This window comes from Balaenoptera musculus, chromosome 13 (genome assembly GCF_009873245.2).
Source record: "Balaenoptera musculus isolate JJ_BM4_2016_0621 chromosome 13, mBalMus1.pri.v3, whole genome shotgun sequence".
NCBI classification, from domain to species: Eukaryota; Metazoa; Chordata; class Mammalia; order Artiodactyla; family Balaenopteridae; genus Balaenoptera; species Balaenoptera musculus.
The window spans coordinates 53,887,923-53,910,485 of NC_045797.1; the positions used below are offsets into that span (position 1 = coordinate 53,887,923).

General features: G+C 35.3%; 1 protein-coding gene across 7 annotated transcripts in view; it reads left to right on the forward strand.

The window, feature by feature from the left end:
- PREPL (prolyl endopeptidase like) overlaps positions 1–22,563 on the forward strand; it is a 61,861-nt gene that overhangs the window by 18,727 nt on the left and 20,571 nt on the right. For 5 of the 7 annotated variants that reach the window (XM_036872682.1, XM_036872684.1, XM_036872683.1 and 2 more), the window contains 4 exons: positions 15,610–15,732; positions 16,978–17,044; positions 17,622–17,828; positions 19,035–19,170. In XM_036872682.1, coding sequence (XP_036728577.1) covers positions 15,610–15,732; positions 16,978–17,044; positions 17,622–17,828; positions 19,035–19,170 — 533 coding nt within the window. The remainder of the gene's footprint in view (positions 1–15,609; positions 15,733–16,977; positions 17,045–17,621; positions 17,829–19,034; positions 19,171–22,563) is intronic. The other 2 variants (XM_036872689.1, XM_036872688.1) reach the window with 1 other exon arrangement.

Consider the following 22,563-nt stretch of genomic DNA (forward strand, 5'->3'; position numbering starts at 1 on the left):
TGTCTGTCAGTTCAATATTGCTTCCCTATTGTCTGAGACAGTGCATGACATAGTAATAAATACTGTTGAGTGAATGACTGTCCCCATAAATAGGGGCCTACATGTATTTTATAGAATGCCATTCTTTGGGTTGCAGTGTAATTCTTGAACCTAAGTCCCCAAATAAAGGATTGAGCTAGACAAAATAGAAAGGACTGAGAGTGTAGTTAAGGTAATACCAGGCACAGGGAGCAACATTTGTAAGAGCCCCACATTGAGAGAGGGCAATCCCTACAAGTACTGTAGCCAAAATGGTCAAAGATGAACCAGAAGAAGTAAGCAGGGGCCAGATCATGTATAGGCAGTTGTGTAAATCTTGTGAGAAATTTGAACTGCATCCTAAAAGCAATAGAAAGTCATTGAAAAATGTAGATTCAATCAGATTTGCATTTTAGAAGAATCACTCTGACAGAATTGCAGAAAATAGATTGGAAGTAGAAAGCCTTGTCAGTAAGGTGAATGAAGATGAGAGCCTAAACTAAGGACATAGCCAGAAAAATGGAGAAAAGTGTAAGATTTGAGGGAGGATTGAAGAGATAGAATCAGTCAAACTTCACAGTTACAGAGTGATTACATTTAATTTGGGGCATTTTAGTAGAATAATAGGGAACATAGGGTGATAATCTCTGATCTATTTGGATTCTAAAATCCAGAAGTCCCTTACAAAAGTATTTACTTATTATTTTTTTTTGGCAAAACCTGACCTAAACTGACACAAAGCTACTCTGATCTTTATTTATCCCACTTAGTAGAGTTCCCCAACCAGGGATTGAACCTGGGCCACGGGAGTGAAAGCACCGAGTCCTAACTGCTGAACCGCCAGGGAATTCCCTCCGATTTCTTATTGTATTTGATTACAGGTGATATCCCCCTTACTGGGATAGACATCATGTTAACTTCTCAAAATCACAACATTTGAAAATACATGTGGATCATCTTTATGTTTCGAACAGACTTATTTCACAGTCACATGTATAGCCTTACCGTTACTCAGATGTTAAGGGTGAGGAAGGAGAAGGAGTAAATGTAACTCACTATTGATGTGGAGATTTTACTCATCAGCTGGATACATGAGTCTGGAAGTTGGAAAGAGTGTTCCATGTGTAGGTAGTGGTTGAAGCCATAAAAGGCATGACACTGTATTTACTCCTATGCTATTTATTATTATTATATAATTATTATTATTTAAATTTTTTTCCTCTTTCCATTAGATTGGGAAGTCCCTGAAGACAAGAATTTTACAATGTACATCTTTATATGCCCAACATGTAGCATTAATGACTGCCACATACTAGATAAGCAATAAATGTTTGTAGATGAGTTATTAGTTGAATGAATGATTTTTTTCTTTTCATGTAGCCATAAATTTTATTGCTTGAAGAAAGACCAAAGAATTCATCTAGTCTGAGCTTTCTTTAGGTCTTTGGTCTATTTTGAATTTATTTTTTGTATGTGCTGTGAAGGATCGGAGTTTGACTTCGTTATTTTGCTTGTGAATATCCACTTAGCCCAGCATCATTTGTTGAAAAGACTGTTCTTTTCCCATCTAATTTTCTTAGCACGCTTATCAAAAATCTACTGACCATAAATGAAAGGGTTTATTTCTGGACTGTCAGTTCTATCCTGTTGATCTGTATGTCTGTCCTTAGGCCAGTACTACACTCTTGATTGCCATAGCATTCTAGTAAGTTTTGAAATCAGGAAATGTGTGAGTTCTTTCTTTACAAATGAAAAAACTAAAGTCACTGAGCCCAAGATAAAATTTTTAAAAATTATAAAAATTAATGGAGTCAGAACCAAACCTCAGGTAACCTGATTCACATCACCTTTCTTTTAAATATCTTTTATTATAAGTCACTACAGATATAAACAAAGAGAGAGAGAATATCATAGCAAATACCCATGTATCCACTACTCAGTGTGACTTTTTTCTTAACCAAAAAAGTTACAGATGTATTTGAAGACTCCTATGTACTTCCCTGATCACATTATCTTCCTTACCTCCCCAGTGGTGATCATTGTCCTTAACCTCTTTCCATTCTATTTTTATGTAATTTGGTAGCATATATATTTGTATCCACGATGATATATAATACTGTTTTGCATGTTTTACAACTTTAGGTAAATAATGTACATATAATTGTATAACTTGCTTTGCTGTTCAACATTCTGATTTTGAGGTTCCACATTAATATATGTATCTCTGTTTCATTTTTTACAACTGCTGCGTAGTATTCTATGATATGCCACAATTAATCTATTTTCTTTGGACAAGCATGTAGGTTGTTTCCAATTTCCAGACTTACCCAAAAAAAGCTGCAGAGCACAATCTTGTATGTATCTCCTTATCCATGTGTGCTTGTCTTTCTCTAGAGTCTGTATCTAGAATTGGAATTCCTAATTGTATTCACATTGTAATGTTTCTTGTTAAATCAATTTCTGAATTGATAGAACTATCTTACAATCAAGATAGAAAGGAATATATAAGAATTCTATCTCTATATCTTGAATAACATTTGATATTATCAGACCTTTTTGCCCTGCTGATGGGTAAATAGTATGTCATTGTTGCTTAATTTTCATTGCCCTAATAATGAGGTTGAGCATCTTTTCATATGTTTATTGACACCATAGGTTTTGTCTTCCTGAATTGCTTATTGATGATGTTTGACCGTTTTTCCTATTGAGTTTGTCTTTTTCTTACTGATTCATAGGAGTTTTTTACGTATCCTTTGTCTTTTATTTGTGCGTAGATATCTTCTCTATATTTGTGCTGTCTTTTCACTTTGTTTATGATGTCTTTTGTTAAATAAGTCTTTAAATTTTTATGTTTTGTGCTCTCTATGTTTCATTCAATTCAGCAATTATTTGTTGAACACCTACTATGCATCATTCTACCCATTGAGTATATAGCATTGAGCAAAGGAAACAAAGATACCTGCCTTCATGGAGCTTATCATTCTGCTTCTAGGGAGAGAGAAAGAATAAAGAAATATGTGAGTAAAATGTAAAGTATGTCAGAGGCAATAAGCACAATGAAAAATAAAATAGGACAAGGAAAGATTAGATAGGCCATGTTGGGATAGGGTGAACTGTGATTTTAGTGGAGTGGTCAAGGCAAGCCTAACTGAGATGACATTTGAGCAATAGCTTCAAGTAGGTGTTTGGGCATAGGACACAGTAAGTTCTAAGAAAGTGAGGTGGGAGCAAGCCTGACATATTCAAGAAACATCAAAGAGGCCAGTGTGGCTCAGAGTAAGTGGATGAGGGAGGAATGTAGTAGCAGATGAGGTCAGCAAGGTAATGGGGCAAGATCCTTTAGGCTCTTGTAGACCATTATAAGGATTTTTCCTCTTGAATGAGATGGGAAAACCATTGGATGGGGTTTTGAGTGAAGGAGTGATATAATCTGACTTCAGGCTCACTCTAGTTCCTTTGTTGAAAATAGACTGTGGAAGGCAGAGGCAGAAACAGAGCATTTTGGCTTTTGCAGTAATCCAAAGGAGAAACGATACTGGTACCACCAGACTAGTACAAGTGTGAGAAGTGGTCAGATTCTAGATATATCTTGAAAGTAGAATTGACAAGGTTTGCAGATCACTTGATTGTGGCAAGAGAGAAAGGCAAAGAAGACTAATACTTTCAAGCATGAGCAGCTTGGAAAGAGAGTTATTTATGAAAATAGGAAAGATTGCCTACAGAACAGGAGATTTTTGTGGGGAGACGGTACATGGGGAAATTGGATGTTCAGTTTTAGACATTTTTTGACATACTTGTTAGATATATAAATTTAGGAGTCCTCTGCACGTAAATAGCTTTTAATGTCATGAGACTGGATGAGATCACCAAAGGAATTAGTGCACACTATAGGTAAAGAAGTGGTCCAGGGTATTTTGATGGTAAGAGCCAAGGAGTTGGGTAGGAACTAGCTAAAGACACTGAGAAGGGCCAGTGAGATAGGAGGCAAACAATGAGAATGAGGTGTCCTGGAAGCCAAGTGAAGAAAAGTGTTTTTAGGAGGAGGAAGTGATCAGCTGTTTCATAATGCTGATAGGTCAAGTACTGTGAATACCTAGAATTAACATTTGTACTTTGTGATGTAGTGGCCATCAGTGACCTTTTTTTTAAATGAAGTAATATCTTATTTTTTTAATTATTATTTTATATCGGAGTATAGTTCATTAACAGTGTTGTGTTTCAGGTGTACAGCAAAGTGATTCAGTTATACATATACATGTATCTATTCTTTTTCAAATTCTTTTCCCACTTAGGTTATTACAGAATATTGAGCAGAGTTCCCTGTGCTGTCCTTGTTTGTTATCTATTTTAAATATAGTAGTGTGTATATGTCAATCCCAAACTCCCAATTTATCCCTCCCCCCACCCACCTTTCCCCTTTGTTAGCCATAAGTTTTTTTCTTTTTTTTTTTTAATTTTATTTATTTTTTGGATGCATTGGATCTTCATTGCTGTGTGCGGGCTTTTCTCTAGTTGTGGTGAATGGGGGCTACTGTTCGTCGTGGGGCATGGACTTCTCGTTGCAGTGCATGGGCTTCTCATTGTGGTGGCTTCTCTTATTGCAGAGCACGGGCTCTAGGCACGCGGGCTTCAGTAGTTGCAGCACGTGAGCTCAGTAGTCGTGGCACGCAGGCTTCGTAGTTGTGGCGCGTGGGCTCAGTAGTTGTGGCTCATGGGCTGTAGGGCGCCTGGGCTTCAGTAGTTGTGGAGCGCGGGCTCTAGAGCTCAGGCTCTGTAGTTGTGGCGAACAGGCTTAGTTGCTCCGTGGCATGTGGGATCTTCCCGGACCAGGGATTGAACCCATGTCCCCTGCATTGACAGGAAGATTCTTCCTGGTGCCACCAGGGAAGTCCCAAATGATAAGTTTGTTTTCTAAGTCTGTGAGTCTGTTTCAGTTTGGAAATAAGTTTATTTGTATCATTTTTTTAAGATTCCGCACATAAGTGATATCATATGACATTTGCCTTTCTCTGTCTGACTTCACTTAGTATGAAGTCCATCCATGGACTCTGGGTCCATCCATGTTGCTGCAAATGGCACTATTTCATTCTTTTTAATGGCTGAGTAATATTCCAATGCATATATATATATATACCACATCTTCTTTATCCATTCCTCTGTCGATGGGCATTTAGGTTGCTTCCATTCTTGGCTATTGTAAACAGCACTGCAATGAACAGGGGTGTATGCATCCTTTCAAACCATGGTTTTCTCCAGATATATGCCCAGTAGTGGGATTGCTGGATCATATGGTAGCTCTATTTTTAGTTTTTTAAGGAACCTCCATATTGTTCTCCATTGTGGCTGTACCAATTTACATTCCCACCAACAGTGTAGGAGGGTTCCCTTTTCTTCACAGCCTCTCCAGCATTTATTGTTTGTAGACTTTTGATGATGACCATTCCGACTGGTGTGAGGTGATATCTCATTGTAGTTTTGATGTGCATTTCTCTAATGATTAGTGATGTTGAGCATCTTTTCATGTGCCTCTTGGCCGTCTGTATGTCTTTGGAGAAATGTCTATTTAGGTCTTCTGCCCGTTTTTTGATTGGGTTGTTTGTTTTTTTGATATTGAGCCACATGAGCTGTTTGTAAGTTTTGGAGATTAATCCCTTGTTGATCGCATCTTTGCAAATATTTTCTCCCATTCTGTGGGTTGTCTTTTCGTTTTGTTTATGGTTTCCTTTGCTGTGCAAAAGCTTTTGAGTTTAATTAGGTTCCATTTGTTTATTTTTGTTTTTATTTCCATTACTCTGGGAGACGGATTGAAAAAGATATTGCTGCGATTTATGTCAAAGGGTGTTCTGCCTATGTTTTCCTCTAAGAGTTTTATAGTATCTGCTGTTACATTTAGGTCTTTAATCCATTTTGAGTTTATTTTTGTGTATGGTGTTAGGGAGTGTTCTAATTTCATTCTTTTACATGTAGCTGTCCAGTTTTCCCAGCACCATTTATTGAAGAGATTGTCTTTTCTCCATTGTGTAATCTTTCCTCCTTTGTTGTAGATTAATTGACCATAGGTGCGTGGGTTTATCTCTGGGCTTTCTATCCTGTTCCATTGATCTGTATTTCTGTTTTTGTGCCAGTACCATACTGTCTTGATTACTGTAACTTTGCAGTATAATTTGAAGCCAGGAAGCCTGATTCCTCCAGCTCTGTTTTTCTTTCTCAAGATTGCTTTGGCTATTCAGGGTCTTTTGTGTCTCCATACAAATTTAAAAATTTTTTGTTCTAGTTCTGTGCAAAATACCATTGGTAATTTGATAGGGATTGCATTGAATCTGTAGATTGCCTTGGTAGTATAGTCATTTTGACAGTATTGATTCTTACAGTCTAAGAACATGGTATGTCTCCGTCTGTGTCATCTTCGATTTCTTTCATCAGTGTCCTATAGTTTTGGGGTTATAGGTCTTTTGTCTCCTTAGGTAGGTTTATTCCTAGGTATTTTATTCTTTTTGATGCAAGAGTAAATGGGATTGTTTCTTTAATTTCTCTTTCTGATCTTTTGTTGTTACTGCATAGAAATGCAACAGATTTCTGGGTATTAATTTTGTATCCTGCAACTTTACTGAATTCATTGATGAGCTCTAGTAGTTTTCTGGTAGCTTCTTCAGAATTTTCTATGGATAGCATCATGTCATCTGCAAACAGTGACAGTTTTACTTCTTCTTTTCCAATTTGGATTCCTCGTATTTCTTTTTCTTCTCGGATTGCCATGCCTAGGACTTCCAAAACTATGTTGAATAAAAGTGACAAGAGTGGACATCCTTGTCTTGTTCCTGATCTTAGAGGAAATGCTTTCAGCTTTTCACCCCTGAGTTTGATATTAGCTATAGTTTAGTCATATATGGCCTTTATTATGTTGAGGTATGTTCTCTCTATACCCACTTTCTGGAGAGTTATCATCATAAATGGGTGTTGAATTTTGTCAAAAGCTTTTTCTATTGAGATCATATGGTTTTTATTCTTTAATTTGTTGATGTAGTGTGTCATACTGATTGTTTTGTGGATATTGAAAAATCCTTGCATCCCTGGGATAAATCCCACTTTTTCATGGTGTATGATCCTTTTAATATATCGTTGGATTCAGTTTGCAAATATTTTGTTGAAGATTTTTGCATCTATCTTCATCGGTGATACTGGCCTGTAATTTTCTTTTTTTTGTGGTATCTTTGTCTGATTTTGGTATCAGGGTGATGGTGGCCTCATAGAATGAGTTTGGGAGTGTTCCTTCCTCTGCAGTTTTTTGGAAGAGTTTCAGAAGGATAGGTGTTAACTCTTCTCTAAATGTTTGATAGAATTCACCTGTGAAGCCATCTGGTCCTGGACTTTTGTTAGTTGGGAGTTTTTTAATCACAGATTTCAATTTCACTACTTGTGATTGGTCTGTTTATATTTCCCATTTCTTCCTGGTTCAGTCTTGGGAGATTGTACCTTTCTAAGAATTTGTTCATTTCTTCTAGGTTGTCCATTTTATTGGCATATAGTTGCTTGTAGTAGTCTCTTATGATCCCTTGTATTTCTGTGGTATCCATTGTAACTTCTCCTTTTTCTTTTCTAATTTTATTGATTTGAGCCCTCTACCTTTTTTTCTTGATGAGTCTGGTTAAAGGTTTATCAATTTTGTTTATCTTTTCATAGAACTAGCTTTTAGTTTCATTGGTCTTTTCTGTTGTTTTCTTTGTCTCTATTTCATTTATTTCTGCTCTGATCTTTATGATTTCTTTCCTTTTACTAACATTGAGTTTTGTTTGTTCTTCTTTCTCTATTTGCTTTAGGTGTGAGGTTAGGTTGTTTATTTGAGATTTTCTTGTTTCCTGAGGTAAGATTTTATTGCTATAAACTTCTCTCTTAAGACTGCTTTTGCTGCGTCCCATAGGTTTTAGATTGGCGTGCTTTTGTTTTTATTTGTCTCTAGGTATTTTTTGATTTCCTCTTTGATTTCTTCAGTGATCCATCAGTTGTTAGGTAGCATATTGTTTAGTCTCCACGTGTTTGTGTTTTTTACAGTTTTTTGTTTTGTTTTGTTTTACAGTTTTTTTTACAGTTTTCTTTTCCTAGCACTGTAGTTGGAAAAGATTCTTGGTACAATTTCACTTTTCTTAAATTTACCAAGGTTAGCTTTGTGACCCACCGTGTGATCAGTCCTGGAGATTGTTCCATGGGTACTGGAGAAGAATGTGTATTCTGCTGCTTTTGGATGGACTGCTCTGTAAATATCAATTAAGTTCATCTGGTCTAATGTATCATTTAAGGCCTGTGTTTCCTTATTGATTTTCTGTCTGGATCATCTGTCCGTTGATGAAAGTGGGGTGTTAAAGTCCCCCACTATTATTGTGTTACTGTTGATTTCCTCTTTTAGAGCTGTTAGCAGTTGCCTTATGTATTGAGGTGCTCCTATGTTGGGTGCATGTATATTTATAATTGGTATATCTTCTTCTTGGATTGATCCCTTGATCATTATGTAGTATCCTTCCTTGTCTCTTTTAACATTCTTTATTTTAAAGTCTATTTAGTCTGATATGAGTATTGCTGCTCCAGCTTTCTTTTATTTCCATTTGCATGGGATAGCGTTTTCCATCCCCTCACTTTCAGTCTGTGTGTGTCCCTAGATCTGAAGTGGATCTCTTGTAGACAACATATATATGGGTCTTATTCTTGTATCCATTTAACCAGTCTTTGTCTTTTGTTGGATCATTTAATCCATTTACATTTAAAGTAATTATCGACATGTATGTTCTTATTGCCATTTTGTTAATTGTTTTGGATTTGTTTTTGTAGGTGTTTTTTTGACCCTTCCTCTTTTGTTCTCTTGTGATTTGATGACTAACTTTACTGTTGTGTTTGGATTCCTTTTTCTTTTTTGTGTGTGTATCTATTGTAGATTTTCGGTTTGCAGTTACCATGAGGTTTTGATATAGCAGTCTATATGTAAACAGGATTGTTTTAAGTTGCTAGTCTTTTAATTTCAAATCCATTTCCAATATCCTGCATTTGTACTCTCCTCTTCTCACGATTGCTGGTTTTGATATCATATTTGTATGTGGATGATTTCCTACCTTTACTGTATGTTTGCCTTTACCAGTGAGCTTTTCCATTCTTAATTTTCTTGTTTCTAGTTGTAACCTTTTCTTTTCCGCCTTGAGAAGTTCCTTTAGCTTTTGTTGCAAAGCTGGTCTGGTGGTGCCAAATTCTCTTAGCTTTTGCTTGTCTATAAAGCTTTTGATTTCTCCACTGAATCTGAATGAGAGCCTTGCTGATTAGAGCATTCTTGGTTGTAGGTTCTTCCCTTTCATCACTTTAAATATATCCTGCCACTCCCTTCTGGCTTGCAGAGTTTCTGCTAAGAAATCAGCTGATAACCTTATGAGAATTCTCTTGTATGTTATTTGTTGCTCCTCCCTTGTTGCTTTTATTATTTTTTCTTTGTCTTTAATTTTTGTCAATTTGATTACTATGTGTCTTGGAATGTTCCTCCTTTGGTTTATCTTGCCTGGGACTCTCTGTGCTTCCTGGACTTGAGTGACTGTTTCCTTTCCCACGTTAGGGAAGTTTTCAGCTATTATCTCTTCAGATATTTTCTCAGGTCCCTTCGCTCTGTCTTGTTCTTCTGGGATCCCTATAATGTGAATGTTGGTGCCTTTAATGTTGTCCCAGAGGTCTCTTAGACTGTCCTCATTTCTTTTCATTCTTTTTTCTTTATTCTGTTCTGTAGCAGTGATTTCCACCCTTCTATCTTCCAGCTCACTTATCCGTTCTTCTGCCTCAGTTATTCTGCTATTGATTCCTTCAAGTGTATTTTTCATTTCAGTTATTGTATTGTTCATCTCTGTTTGTTTGTTCTTTAGTTCTTCTCTGTCTTTGTTAAACATTTCTTGTATTTTCTCAATCTGCCTTCATTTTTTTTCCAAGATCTTGGATCATCTTTACTATCATTACTCTGAATTCTTTTTCAGGTAGATTGCCTATCTCCACTTCACTTAGATGTTTTTCTGGGGTTTTATCTTGTTCCTTCATTTGGGACATATTCCTCTGCCATCTCATTTTGTCTAACTTTCTGTGATTATGGTTTCTGTTCCACAGGCTACAGAATTGTAGTTCTTCTTGCTTCTGCTGTCTGCCTGCTGGTGGATGAGCCTAAGAGGCTTGTCCAGCCTTCCTGGTGGGAAGGACTGGTTCCTGCCCACTGGTGGGTGGGGCTGGGTCTTGTCCCTCTGGTGGGCAGGGCCATGTCAAGGGGTGTGTTTAGCAGGAAGCTGTGTGCTCAGGAACACTTTAAGCAGCCTGTCTGCTGATGTGTTTCTGCCCTGTTGGTTGTTTGGCCTGAGATGTCCCAGCACTGGAGCCTACAGGCTGTTGTGTGGGGCCAGGTCTTGGTGAGAAAATTGCAGCCACCAGTAGGGCTCACGCCAATGAGTACTCCCCAGAACTACTGCTGCCGGTGTCTTTGTCCCCACAGTGAGCCACAGCCACCCCCTGCCTCCACAGAAGACCCTCCAATACCAGCCAGTAGGTCTGGCCCAGGCTCTTTTGAGGTCATTTCTTTTTTCCCTTGGTCCTGGCGCACATGAGTCTTTGTGTGCGCCCTCCAAGAGTGCAGTTTCTGTTTCCCCTAGTCCTGTGGAATTCCTGCTATCAAAACCTGCTGGCCTTCAAAGCCAGATTCTCTGGGGGCTCCTCCTCCCATTGCCGGACGCCCAGGCTGGTGAGCCTGATGTGGGGCTCAGAACTTTTGCCCCTGTGGAAGAACTTTTGTGATACGATTATTTTCCAGTTTGTGGGTTATCTACCCGATGGGTATGGTATTTGATTTATCACAATTGCCCACCTCCTACCATCTCGTTGTGGCTTCTTTGTCTTTGGGTGTAGGATATCTTTCTTTTGGTAGGTTCCAGGATTTTTTGGTCAGTGTTGTTCAGCAGTTAGTTGTGATTTGGGTGTTTTCATAAGAAGAGGTGAGCTCACATCTTTCTACTCTGCCATCTTGTCTCTGCCCCCCATAATATCTCTGGCCATCAGTGACCTTGACAAGAGCAGTGAGTGGAATGAGAAGGGCAAAAATCTTACTGGGCTCAAGGAGAGAAATTAGAAGCAGGGAGCATTGGAAACAATCACTTTCCTTCATTTAACAGTCACTTTTTGAGTAAGAAAATAAACAGCAAATATAACTAGATATTTTAAATGAATATAATTAAGAGTCTTGAAAAGAGTTTCAGAGATGATTAGTATGGTTTTGTGTAAAAAAAACACAGAGATCATTTATTAAGTCAAGGAAGTCACTCTCTATTCCTAATTTAAGGTTTTTATCATTTTTTAAGTGCATTATTTTCTGTTTTTTTTCTGCATTAATTGAAATGGGCCTAAGATTTATTTCCTTTATTTGTGATTGATGGATTTTTCTAACGTTGAACCATCCTTTCATTCTTAAGGTAAATCCTACTTGATCACATAGGATTTTATTGTTAATATTAATGTTTTAATTTTGTGCTTTTTAAAAATACATTGATTTATGAATTTTATTTTAGAGTTTTTTCAATCCATATTTTACAGTAAGATTGGTTTTTAATTGTCTAATATTGTCACTGTCTAGTTTTAGTGTCAGGGTTATATTAGCCTGATAAAATAAGTTGAATAGTTTTAAATAGTTGGCATTTTTTTCCTTAAATAGTTGACATACGAGATTATTTTTCCCTTGAGGATTAGAGAAAGCTACCTTTGAAAGTATCTGGGTTTTGTGTCTCTTTTAAGAAGGGAACACTTAGTTATCAATTTCTTTGATATTTATTAGCTTATACAGCTTTTCTTTTTTTTGAGTTGGTTTTGGTAATTTATTATCTGGAATATTATCCATTTTATCATGTTTTCAAATATATTAGCATAAAGAATGTTATTGTAAGTTTTAATAATCTTTACTATTTCTGTAATTATGCCAACTTTTTCATTCATAATGTTTTATCATTTTTTTAATCAGTTTTGCTATACATGTCTTTCTTAGTACATTTTTTAAAAGAACCAACTTTTTAATTTTGTTAGTCTTCTCGTTAATTACTGTATCAATTTAATTGAAACAAATTAATTTTATTTCCTTTCTTCTAGTTCCTTTAGGTTTACTCTTCTCTTTTTCTGTCTTAAATTGAAATGTTTCATATTACATTATTTCAGGAGACACATAATCTCAGTTTGTCCCACTGTTAATGATGCTAAGCTTGATAATTTCAGTTAAGGTGGTAACTGCTAGTTCTCTCCATTGTTAATGGACCATTATTCCCTTTGCAGTTATTAAGTAGACTTAGGGTAATACTTTGTGCAAATATTTTATTACCTGACATCATTTCATCTAATGAGTTTAATAACCATGGATGATCTTTACTCTAATCATTTGTTTCACTGGGGGGTGCTAATGATTTTCTATTTCTATTATTCTTTCTACATTTATTAGGTGGTAGTATTCTGTTAAGAAGAGTTTCCCCCTTTTTTTGTTTTTTATTTTTTATTATTATTTTTTTTTATTTTAGTTAGGTCTGTGTTTTGTTTTTTGCTTCTTTTTAAATTATTGTTTTTATTTTTTTCAGTTTATTATAATCAATTAGAGTCATTATTGTTTTTGATGCTCAAGTTGTTCCAAATGTGGCTAGTAGGAACCCCTTTAAACTGGCCTTTGTGTTCTTTTGACACATCTCCATGAACCTTTGAACACTTCTTGCTTTCTGACACAAAATGACCTAAGCCTACTTTTTACTCCTCCTGCCCCAGACTTGGAATGAGCCATTAATTAATGGCACCATCTTGACTAAAAGCTGCCCACTGTTCTTCTGTTGTGCTGTTTTTTGTTTGTAGAGTTCATTATTATTTGCTATAATAAAGTTTATAGAGACTTTCCTGGCAGTCCAGTGGTTAAGACTCCATGCTTCCACTGCAGGGGGCACAGGTTTGATCCCTGGTTGGGGAACTAAGATACTGCATGCCACGCAGTGTAGCCAAAAAATAAATTAATTAATAAAATGTGAAGTTTACATATTCCATTCTCTTGTCTTATGAGTTTCTGTGTAAAATGGTTTTGTGGTTGGTGACCCAGAAGGTGGGAAGGAATGCTTCTTTGTTCCACTAATTGAGTGATACTGTACATGTAACTTTCTTAAAATTTAAAGCTCTCCTCACCTCAACTCCTTTAGGTAGTATATTCCCTTAAAACCAATAGACTATTCATGTATTAAGACAGTGTTCCCCAGTCTTTTTGGCACCAGGGACCAGTTTTGTGGAAGACAATTTTTTCATGGACCGGGGCTGGGGGGATGGTTCAGGTGCTAATGCTAGCAATGGTTCAGGTGGTAATGCGAGCATTGGGGGGAATGGTTCAGGCAGTAGTGCGAGTGATGGTTCAGGCAGTAATGTGAGCGACGGGGAGCAGCAGATGAAGCTTTGCTCGCTCGCCTGCCGCTCACCGCCTGCTGTATGGCCCGGTTCCTAGCAGGCCACGGACAGGTACCAGTTAGCAGCCCAGAGGTTGGGAACCCCTGCATTAAGATACTTGGCTAAAATGGATAGGTTTAGCTGCATACCCTAATGGTAATGCTAGCTGGCATTGAAATGAAAGCTTAAAACACCCAGTGGGTATTCTTGGGGACGGAATGTAAACGAAAACCAATTTGGAGTACTTTATGATTATTATATAAAATCTCAGTTTCCCTGGAAGTAATTCCTTTTGAGGAATTATTTACAAAACTCTCGAATTCTACTTCCATTTTATTAAGGCAGTTAAAAATCCTATTGCTTTCAGGGTTATTTTGGTTCAGGTAAGCTCAGTTTATTAGGATTTGTGGCACAGAAAAAAGTTAATCAAGAGTGTAAAATAAGTTTAGGAGGACAGATATTGGGCCCAGCTCTGTTGCCTTAGCCCGGCATTGGCCATGGCTCTCAATAAGAATGGGTGTTTAAAAGTGGCAGAGCCCAGCTCCTCACCTACAGTGTGCTAGGAGCTGCAAGGTAGTAGAAAGAGATACTCTCTTCATAGCCATCCTGACTCTACTTCAAAAGTTCTAATAGGAATTAAGAGAATAGGTAATCATATATCTGGATGTGAAAAGGTAGCCTCTACCACTAAGTTATAGTTTCAAGATAAATTTGTAGCCATCTTCTGATTTGTGCTTTGGGTGATAATAGGAAGTTATTGGTATAGATATTTTGTCTCACTAAAGATTAACACTAGATTTTGTAGAAATTCTAAAAAAAATGAGCCTTTAGAATTTGAATTTCAAATCATTACTCAGTCATATTAATTTTATGATTGAAGTAGAGACTTCAATTGAAGTAGAGACTGAATGATTTAGACTACTGTAACAGCCATTGTTGATAATGTGACTCTAATCCAAATCATAAAGCATCTCAAAAAGTCTAAAAAACTTTGTGAGAATGATTATTTTTTCATTTAATTTCCTTTGGTGATTTTTCTGTTTTATTCTTGTGTTTAATTTTAGACTGTGTAAACTCTTTGTGATATAAAACTATATTTATAGCTTACATTCTCTACACTGTTGGTAAAGTATCATGGATACCCTTGTGCAATAAATATTTACCAGCTGTTGCAGGTCCTAACCAAAGGCTTAGTGCTCTCTCTGGCACAAATCACTACAGTTGTCATCTTTGGCAGAAAGCTGACATATAAAATCTTGGCTAGAATTATTTTCCTTAAGCAAGAGAAACCTGTGGAATGTTGAATTATTCAACCCTTTTTTTTATTTGACAACTGAGGTTTTGCCTTATCCAAATTTTAATAATTCATATGATATTTATATGCTCACCAGAGATCAACTTAAGCTGTTAGCTTATTAGATACTCCTAATAAGACACTGAGTGCTTTATTTAGCTTTCACCTATATCTCTACTTGTTAATTTTCCATTATTTTTCCTTTTTGAGGATGAGTATATCATTTTTTTTAACCTCAAAGAGAAGCTCTGTTTTATAAAGCATTATTTTGCCTTTTGAGCTAATAAACAGTTCTATTCGGAGGATTCCTTATCTCCACGAGAAGAAAATTATGGCTAATGAAGATATAAGTACGAAAAACTTCTTATCATAACTCTTGCTGTGAATAAAATAATAGTGAACATAATGATAATGTCTTCCTCTCCCTTTGACGGTTTCCCCTTTTTAGGAGGTATTTCAGTACTTTATAAAACTCTGTAGACTTCTACTTCTCACACCTGGCTATTAAATATGTAAATGTTCATAGGACTTCCTTTACTTCTTTCTCATAGTATTTCTGAAGACTTTCCAACGCTTCTTAGTACTACTGCATCCTAAGGACTTATCCATTTAAATTAATAGTATAGTCATCAGGTATCCACCTTGTTTATTTACATTTTTAAATGAAAAAGAGGAAATAATTTATTGAGCTTATGAAACAACATTTAAGATCTGTGAAATGCATATTATTTCATAGGTATACACCTAACATTGTAGTACTTGAATGAAAAAGAAATAATTACCTTCAAAAAGCAAAGGTTTTCTCCCTAGTCGAAATATTATGGTCATACTAATAAAACTTTTTCCAGGATTTCTTGCCTATTAAACAAGAAAACGAAAAATCCCTTTCAGAAAACATGGATGCATTTGAAAAAGTGAGAACAAAATTAGAAACACAGCCACAAGAAGAATACGAAATCATCAATGCAGAGGTAGGATATCTTATATATATTTTTTTAATATGATATTACCAGTCAGGATACAAATAAAATACCTTGTGATTTATAAACATAATCCCACATCAAAATTAGACTGCTTTTGGCCTTTAAAATATGCTGAAAAACTTAAAGAACAAAGAGTAAGCTGAGTATGGTCCTTTAAATAAGTTATAAAGATCAAAGCCAAGATGAATTTCCAAGCATATAATGTTAATTCTGGTTTTTGGAAAAAATCAATTCTGTTTTTAAATTTTTTAAATACTCCCAGGAGAAGTTCAAATGAAACTAACTCATAATGTTTTATTACTTGAAAAGTATTTGATTGTTCTATCTGTACTTTTTTTAATAAAAGAAAATTCACTTTAAATAGCATAATACCATGAAATCCAAGTATTTGCTTGACTGTTTTGTGGTTACCACAGTCATAAATATTCAGTTGAAACAGATTGAACATGCATGTTGAAAATTTTTCGATAAGATTGGAAAACAGAACCACAGCTTATGAATGAAAATTACGTATGTAGTAGAATGGAAATAGCAATAGGTTAAGAATGAGGAATTCCAGATTCAAATTGTGCCACTAACTAGCAAGTAGTAATTGTCTTAAGCTACCTGAAATCATATCAGTCAGTTGCATTTAATATGTAAGAATTAGACAAGAGCATGATTCATATATTGGTAATAGTCTTTCAATCTTAAATTCTCTATATCTGTCACCCTCACAGAGGGTGAGATGCTTTGTGTAAAATCAGATCAAACCGTGGACAATTGGCAGTGACAGCATATTTTAAAGGAAAGACTCTCAGAAAGTAATTGACTGGGTTTTCAGACTAGTCTAAGTCACAGTTTCCGCATCTGCATCATTTTGGATTATCTTAAAGATGCCACTTGATCTCTGTTAATTGTCAAACGTTCCAGAAGTAAAGCTAAAATGGTTTGTACAGTCATAACTGACGTAGGTTTCGTTAATGCCTTCTCTTTGTTGCCTCTTACATTTATGTATTAGAAACTCCTCCAGTGATTGACTGTAAACATATGAAAACCATATCTTAATCGCTATGTTGTAAAAAGTGATTCATTTTGTATTTTTTATATGTTCATTCATAGACTGCAACACGTCTGCTTATAAAAGATCTCATTTCTTCATCTTGACTAGTCAGATCACTAAACAATTAAATTGTTTTTAAATTATTGAATAAATTGTAATTAAATAAACCATTTGTTTCTTTTCATTGTCAGATTAAACATGGTGGTTTTGTTTATTATCAAGAGGGCTGCTGTTTGGTTCGTTCCAAAGATGAAGAAGGTACAAAACAGTTTTTCCTTGTAAGAAATACCTGATTTTTCAGGTTTTACATTTTTCATTGGAAATTTGATACTGATTTTTCAAAAGTATAGAAAATACCTGTTTTCAATTTCTGATTTTTTTCTCTATTTTTAAATGAGTAGTTTTTTAATTTCTGGGTTTGCCTAAGATATAATTAACAGCTACATTCAAAAGCTTTGGCAGAGAGAATGGAGGTGGGAACCAGCATTTTTTGAGCATCTACCAAATCCTGGATACTGTGCGAGGCACTATATAGACTATTCAGGGTCACTTACATTTTCTTACTTTTCTGGGTTCTATATGGTCTACAAATATTAGACTATAACTATCAAGTAACATTACATAGGTTGATGCATTGAATAATATTGAATAGCGTAGGGTAGTATTAAATACTAATGCCATTTTCTGTACACGTCAAACTGCTGTCAGTGTTCGAAGACGCCAAAATGTAGCCTCTTACAAAAGGGGAATGCTAGTTTAAAACATTGAAATACAGTTTAAAATTTTTTGAAGTATATTTTGTGGAATTATCTCCTTTATCCTTTCCTTTATGCAGCAGACAATGATAATTATGAAGTTTTGTTCAATTTGGAGGAACTTAAATTAGAGCAACCCTTCATTGATTGTATCAGAGTTGCTCCTGATGAAAAATATGTAGCTGCCAAGATAAGAACTGAAGATTCTGAAGCATCTACCTGTGTAGTTGTGAAGCTCAGTGATCAACCTGTAATGGAAGCTTCTTTCCCAAATGTGTCCAGTTTTGGTAAGCCACCAACCAAAACAGTCTTCTACATTGAAAAGGCAACAGTAAAGAGAATTGTCCACACTTTGCAAACATTTTTACTTGCTCACGTGAGTGAATGAGAAGATGAATGCCTGATCTGTTTATCCCTGTGGACTCCATACCTTCCTCTGTGCCTCTTATTCAGGAGACCTTCCCTTCTTTAGTTAAATATCCAAATTCATGTTCATGTTTTTAAAAGTATTGTAATCAGAGTCCAGGTTGTACAGTGTATGTTAATATATCAGTAATTCTTTGCTATTATTTAGAGTACATTTTCACATAAAAATTGTCTCTTAATATTTTATTCAACTTTAAGCTTGGGTATGATTTTTTCATTTCACATCATCTTGTTGAGCCATTATAGCGCATTGCCCAGGGTCACTACCAAGGAACTCTGGAACACGATGAACTAACTTATTCAATAAAAGCTATGATATTTTTACCAGTAGAACCAACTTTAAATTTTATCATTTATCACTGAGTGATATATATGTTTATACTTTATCCTCCCTTTTCATTTTCTGCCATATATTTCCCCATTGTTTAATAACAATGCTTTTGCAGTGAATAGAAATTATACCGTATCTAATTGATTCTAAGGCATACCTCTTGTACATTTTAACCTCTCTAAAATCAGAATGCATACTATACAATAATGTCTTACAGTCACTGTCAGCCAGGTGGCAGTCATGATGTAATTGTGTGAAAACTTTCATTGACAGCTTCTGGTAAGATCTAGAAAACACCATATTTGGTAGTTTGAGGTATCCTGTGGCTTGAAAACAGACAGAAAACATTTAGGCATGAGAGAAAATGGTCCAAAATTTCCTCAGATTTAGAGCTTGTAGATTTAAACATAATTCATCTCCTGAAAGCAAATGTGACTTTACCAAAGTCTTTTTTAAATATTGAATATTCATCTCTTATTTAGAAACTTGAGTACCCTGAGACTAATAACTACTTGAAAACTTAGAATTGATGTAGTAGTATCTTATTCTCTGGAAATATCTCTGGCTTATAAATAACAGGGTTAGACATAGTCAAACCTATGTTAGATTTAGATTTCCAGGGATAAACTTGCACATCTCTTCTATTTGGCACTCAAAATTAGAATGCACTGTGCCTTTTTTTTTTTTAAACTGTAAGTAGGTGGATATATATAATTCTTTAATTATTTTCTTTTAGAATGGGTAAAGGATGAAGAAGATGAAGATGTTTTATTCTACACCTTCCAGAGGAACCTTCGCTGTCATGATGTATATCGAGCCACTTTTGGTGATAACAGGCGTAATGAACGTTTTTACACAGAAAAAGACCCAAGGTACTAAAACAATACAATTAAGTCTTTTTCTTCAGAGTATTTCTCTAGTTATCTGAAGTGCTGCTCTTGGTTGACTTAAAACATTGATTTTGGCTGGAATCAGATATAATAAGGCTAAGAGGAGCATAAGCATTCTTTTGTAAGTGGTTTAGATTCAAAATTGGAAATTAGTTATATTCAGACTTCAGAGTGAACACAAATATATCATTAGACTCAAATGCTGAGTTATTAACATTCTCTCTGTACTGACACATGAGAGGAGTTGTTAATTAAACATTTAATATGGTTCCATGCAGCAGTTATGAATCTCTTGTAAGTCATAACTAGAATAACCATGGTGTCAGTTACACAGAATTCACTATTTATTTCATATAGCTTATCTGAATTTTAAATTGCTTTGCTTTGAACCATGATATACATTGGTCTTTAAATTTTACTTTCCCCAATACTTCGGTAATTCCTCCTTAAAGCTAATTCTTTTTGCTTCAGGACTTATGCCTCATATTACCACTTAACCAGGCTTGGGAGGAAATGATAATAAATTTATCTGGCAAAATCCCTTAACTCTTACCCAGATATACTTTTCCAAATGATTTATGATAAATTATTTCTTAACACCAGGGTCCTGTCACCTTTTACAGTATAATTTGGACAATGTCTGAACAGATTTTGCAAGAGAGAAAAATGATCTTTAACACCAAATCTATGACAGTAAAATTGATACCCAAAACAAGAAAAGTAACCCTTCACTTAATAAAATCTCAGAGCTGACAAGGACCTTAAAGAAAATCTTACACAACACCCAGTTTATATAAAGAACTTGAGGTCTGGAGAAATTGTATTATTCCAACCCATAGAACTAACATTCTGGGTTCAGTAATGCTGTCATTGCTTTTTTCTGATGCTGATTGTTTTAATGAGAATTTACTAGAACCAGCTATTCATACAATCCACTACTTTATGTGTCATTTGTCAAGGATATCTTTTGGAGATGACAGTTTAAGCTAGTAATTTATTACATTGTATCAATGACTTACGATTGTGAACCATTTTCCACCTTGTGAATAAAACTCAAAATTGACCCTATGAGCTATACCCTTGAATAAGGTACTTAGTTGCTGTATGTTGTTACTATCCTAAGTTCTAAGATTGAGTTATACATACATTTAAGATTCTTGATTTTTGGCTTCTAGCTTGCTTTTTCTACCCCAAAAAGAATTAACCATAATTAAGTATGTTTAAACCTAGTTTGGCATCTGATCTCTAAAGCACAGATTAGTTTGTCGATTCTGAATACAGTTGACCCTTGAACAACTGGGGGTTAGGGGCACTGACTCCCGTGTGGTTGAAAATCCACCTATAACTTTACAGTTGACCCTCTTTATCCACTGTTCCATATCAGAGTATTCAGCCAACTGCAGATGGTGTGGTAGTGTGGTATGCATTTATTGAGAAAAATCTGTGTATAAGTGGACCCCACCAGTTCAAATCCATGTTGTTCAGGGGTTAACTGTACTTAACAGCCCTAATCCAAAGGGAAGGACCAAGAGGGAAAAGCAGCATACCAGTAGAGAAAATGTAATAAAGGTCTTCGTAGACCTTCTGAGACTGAGCTGTTTTTTTTTACTGTGTTTGCTTTGATCCCCAGGTTTCAGTATTCTGCTCTCACAAGTAAGGTTTGCCAAAATTACTTTATAACTTCTTTTTCTAGTTTCTTGAGGTGTGAAGTTTGTTTGAGATTTTTCCTTTTTCTTAATGTAAGTGTTTATTGCTATAAATGCCTCTATTAGAACTGCTTTTGCTACATCCCATAGGTTTTGGTGTGTAGTATTTCCATTTTCATTTACTTCAAGTTTTTTTTTAAATTTCCCTTTTGATTTCTTCTTTGACCCTTTGGTTGTTTAGGAGTGTATTGTTTAATTTCCATATATTTGTGAATTTTCGAGTTTTTTTCCTGTTAAGACTTATTTTGTGACCTAACACATAATCTTTCCTGGAGAATGTTCCAGGTCCACTTGAGAAGAATGGTTTTTTTTATTTTTGCTGCTGTTGGACAGAATGTTCTGTATACGTCTGTTAGATCCATTTGTTCTAAAGTATAGTTCACGTCCAAGGTTTCCTTACTGATTTTCTGCCTGGATGATCTATCCATTGTTGAAAGTGGGCTACTAAAGTCCCCTACTATTATTATGTTGTCTATTTTCCTTTCAGATCTGTTAATATTTGCTTAATATATTTGAGGGTTCTGATGTCGAGTGCATATATATTTATGCTTGTTATAAATCTTCTTGATGAATTGACACCTTTGTCATTATGTAGTGGCCTTCTTTATCTCTTGTTAGAGCTTTTGAGTTAAGGTCTATTTTGTCTGATATAAGTATAGCTACCCTTGCTCCCTTTTGGTTTCTACTTGTGTGGAATGTCTTTTTCTTTATTTTGAGCCTATGTATGTCCATGAAATTGAAATGAATCTCTTACTATAGGCAGCATATAGTTAGTTCTTTTTTTATCTGTTTAGCCACTTCATGCCTTTTGATTGGAGAATTTAATTCATTTACATTTAGAGTAATTTATAACAGCTAAAGACTTACTAATGCCATCTTTTTCATGTTTTCTAGCTGCTTTGGATCAATAGTTCCCAGTTCTTTCCTACTGTCTTCCTTAATGAATTGATGATTTTCCATAGTGCTATAGTTTGATTCCCTTCTCTTTATATTTTGTGTATCTACTGTAGGTTTTTGCTTGGTAGTTACCACAACTTTACTTCTGTTTCTAAGAAAACTGTTACTTACAGAGCTGCTTGTGTTCTCACTTCCCTGTAACCACATGTCTGCCAGATAATTGACTGAGTAATTTATCTTTTGATTACCTGTGTCATCATTACACATAAATAAGTAGATAAAAATAGCAAAGGAAGTGTTGAAGATAAAGAGCAAAATAGGGCAGGGGATTTGCCTTACAACAATATATTAAAACATGTGAAAGCACAACAGTTAAAATAATACAAATTGACAGACCAATAAAAGAGACCAGAATAGATAACCCTAAAACAGACCCTAGAATGTAAATATTGAATATTTGGACGAAAACAATTTTCATCACTTCGTACATCAGCATACATTCCTAAAAGATTTAAAGGATCTATTGGTAAAAATAAAACCATCAAAAAAAACCCTAGGTGAAAATATATGTATTTCACTCAGCTTGGTTGAAATATTTCCAGAGCATAAAATCAGTAGAAGAAATTACAAGGGGTAGTACCAATATTCTTGATTATCTAAAATATTAGACTCTTATGTCAGAAACTATAGTAAACAAATAAAATCCATATGACAAAATGGGAGAAAGTATTTTCAACAAAAGGACAAGTTAATGTCCTTAATTTATAAAGAG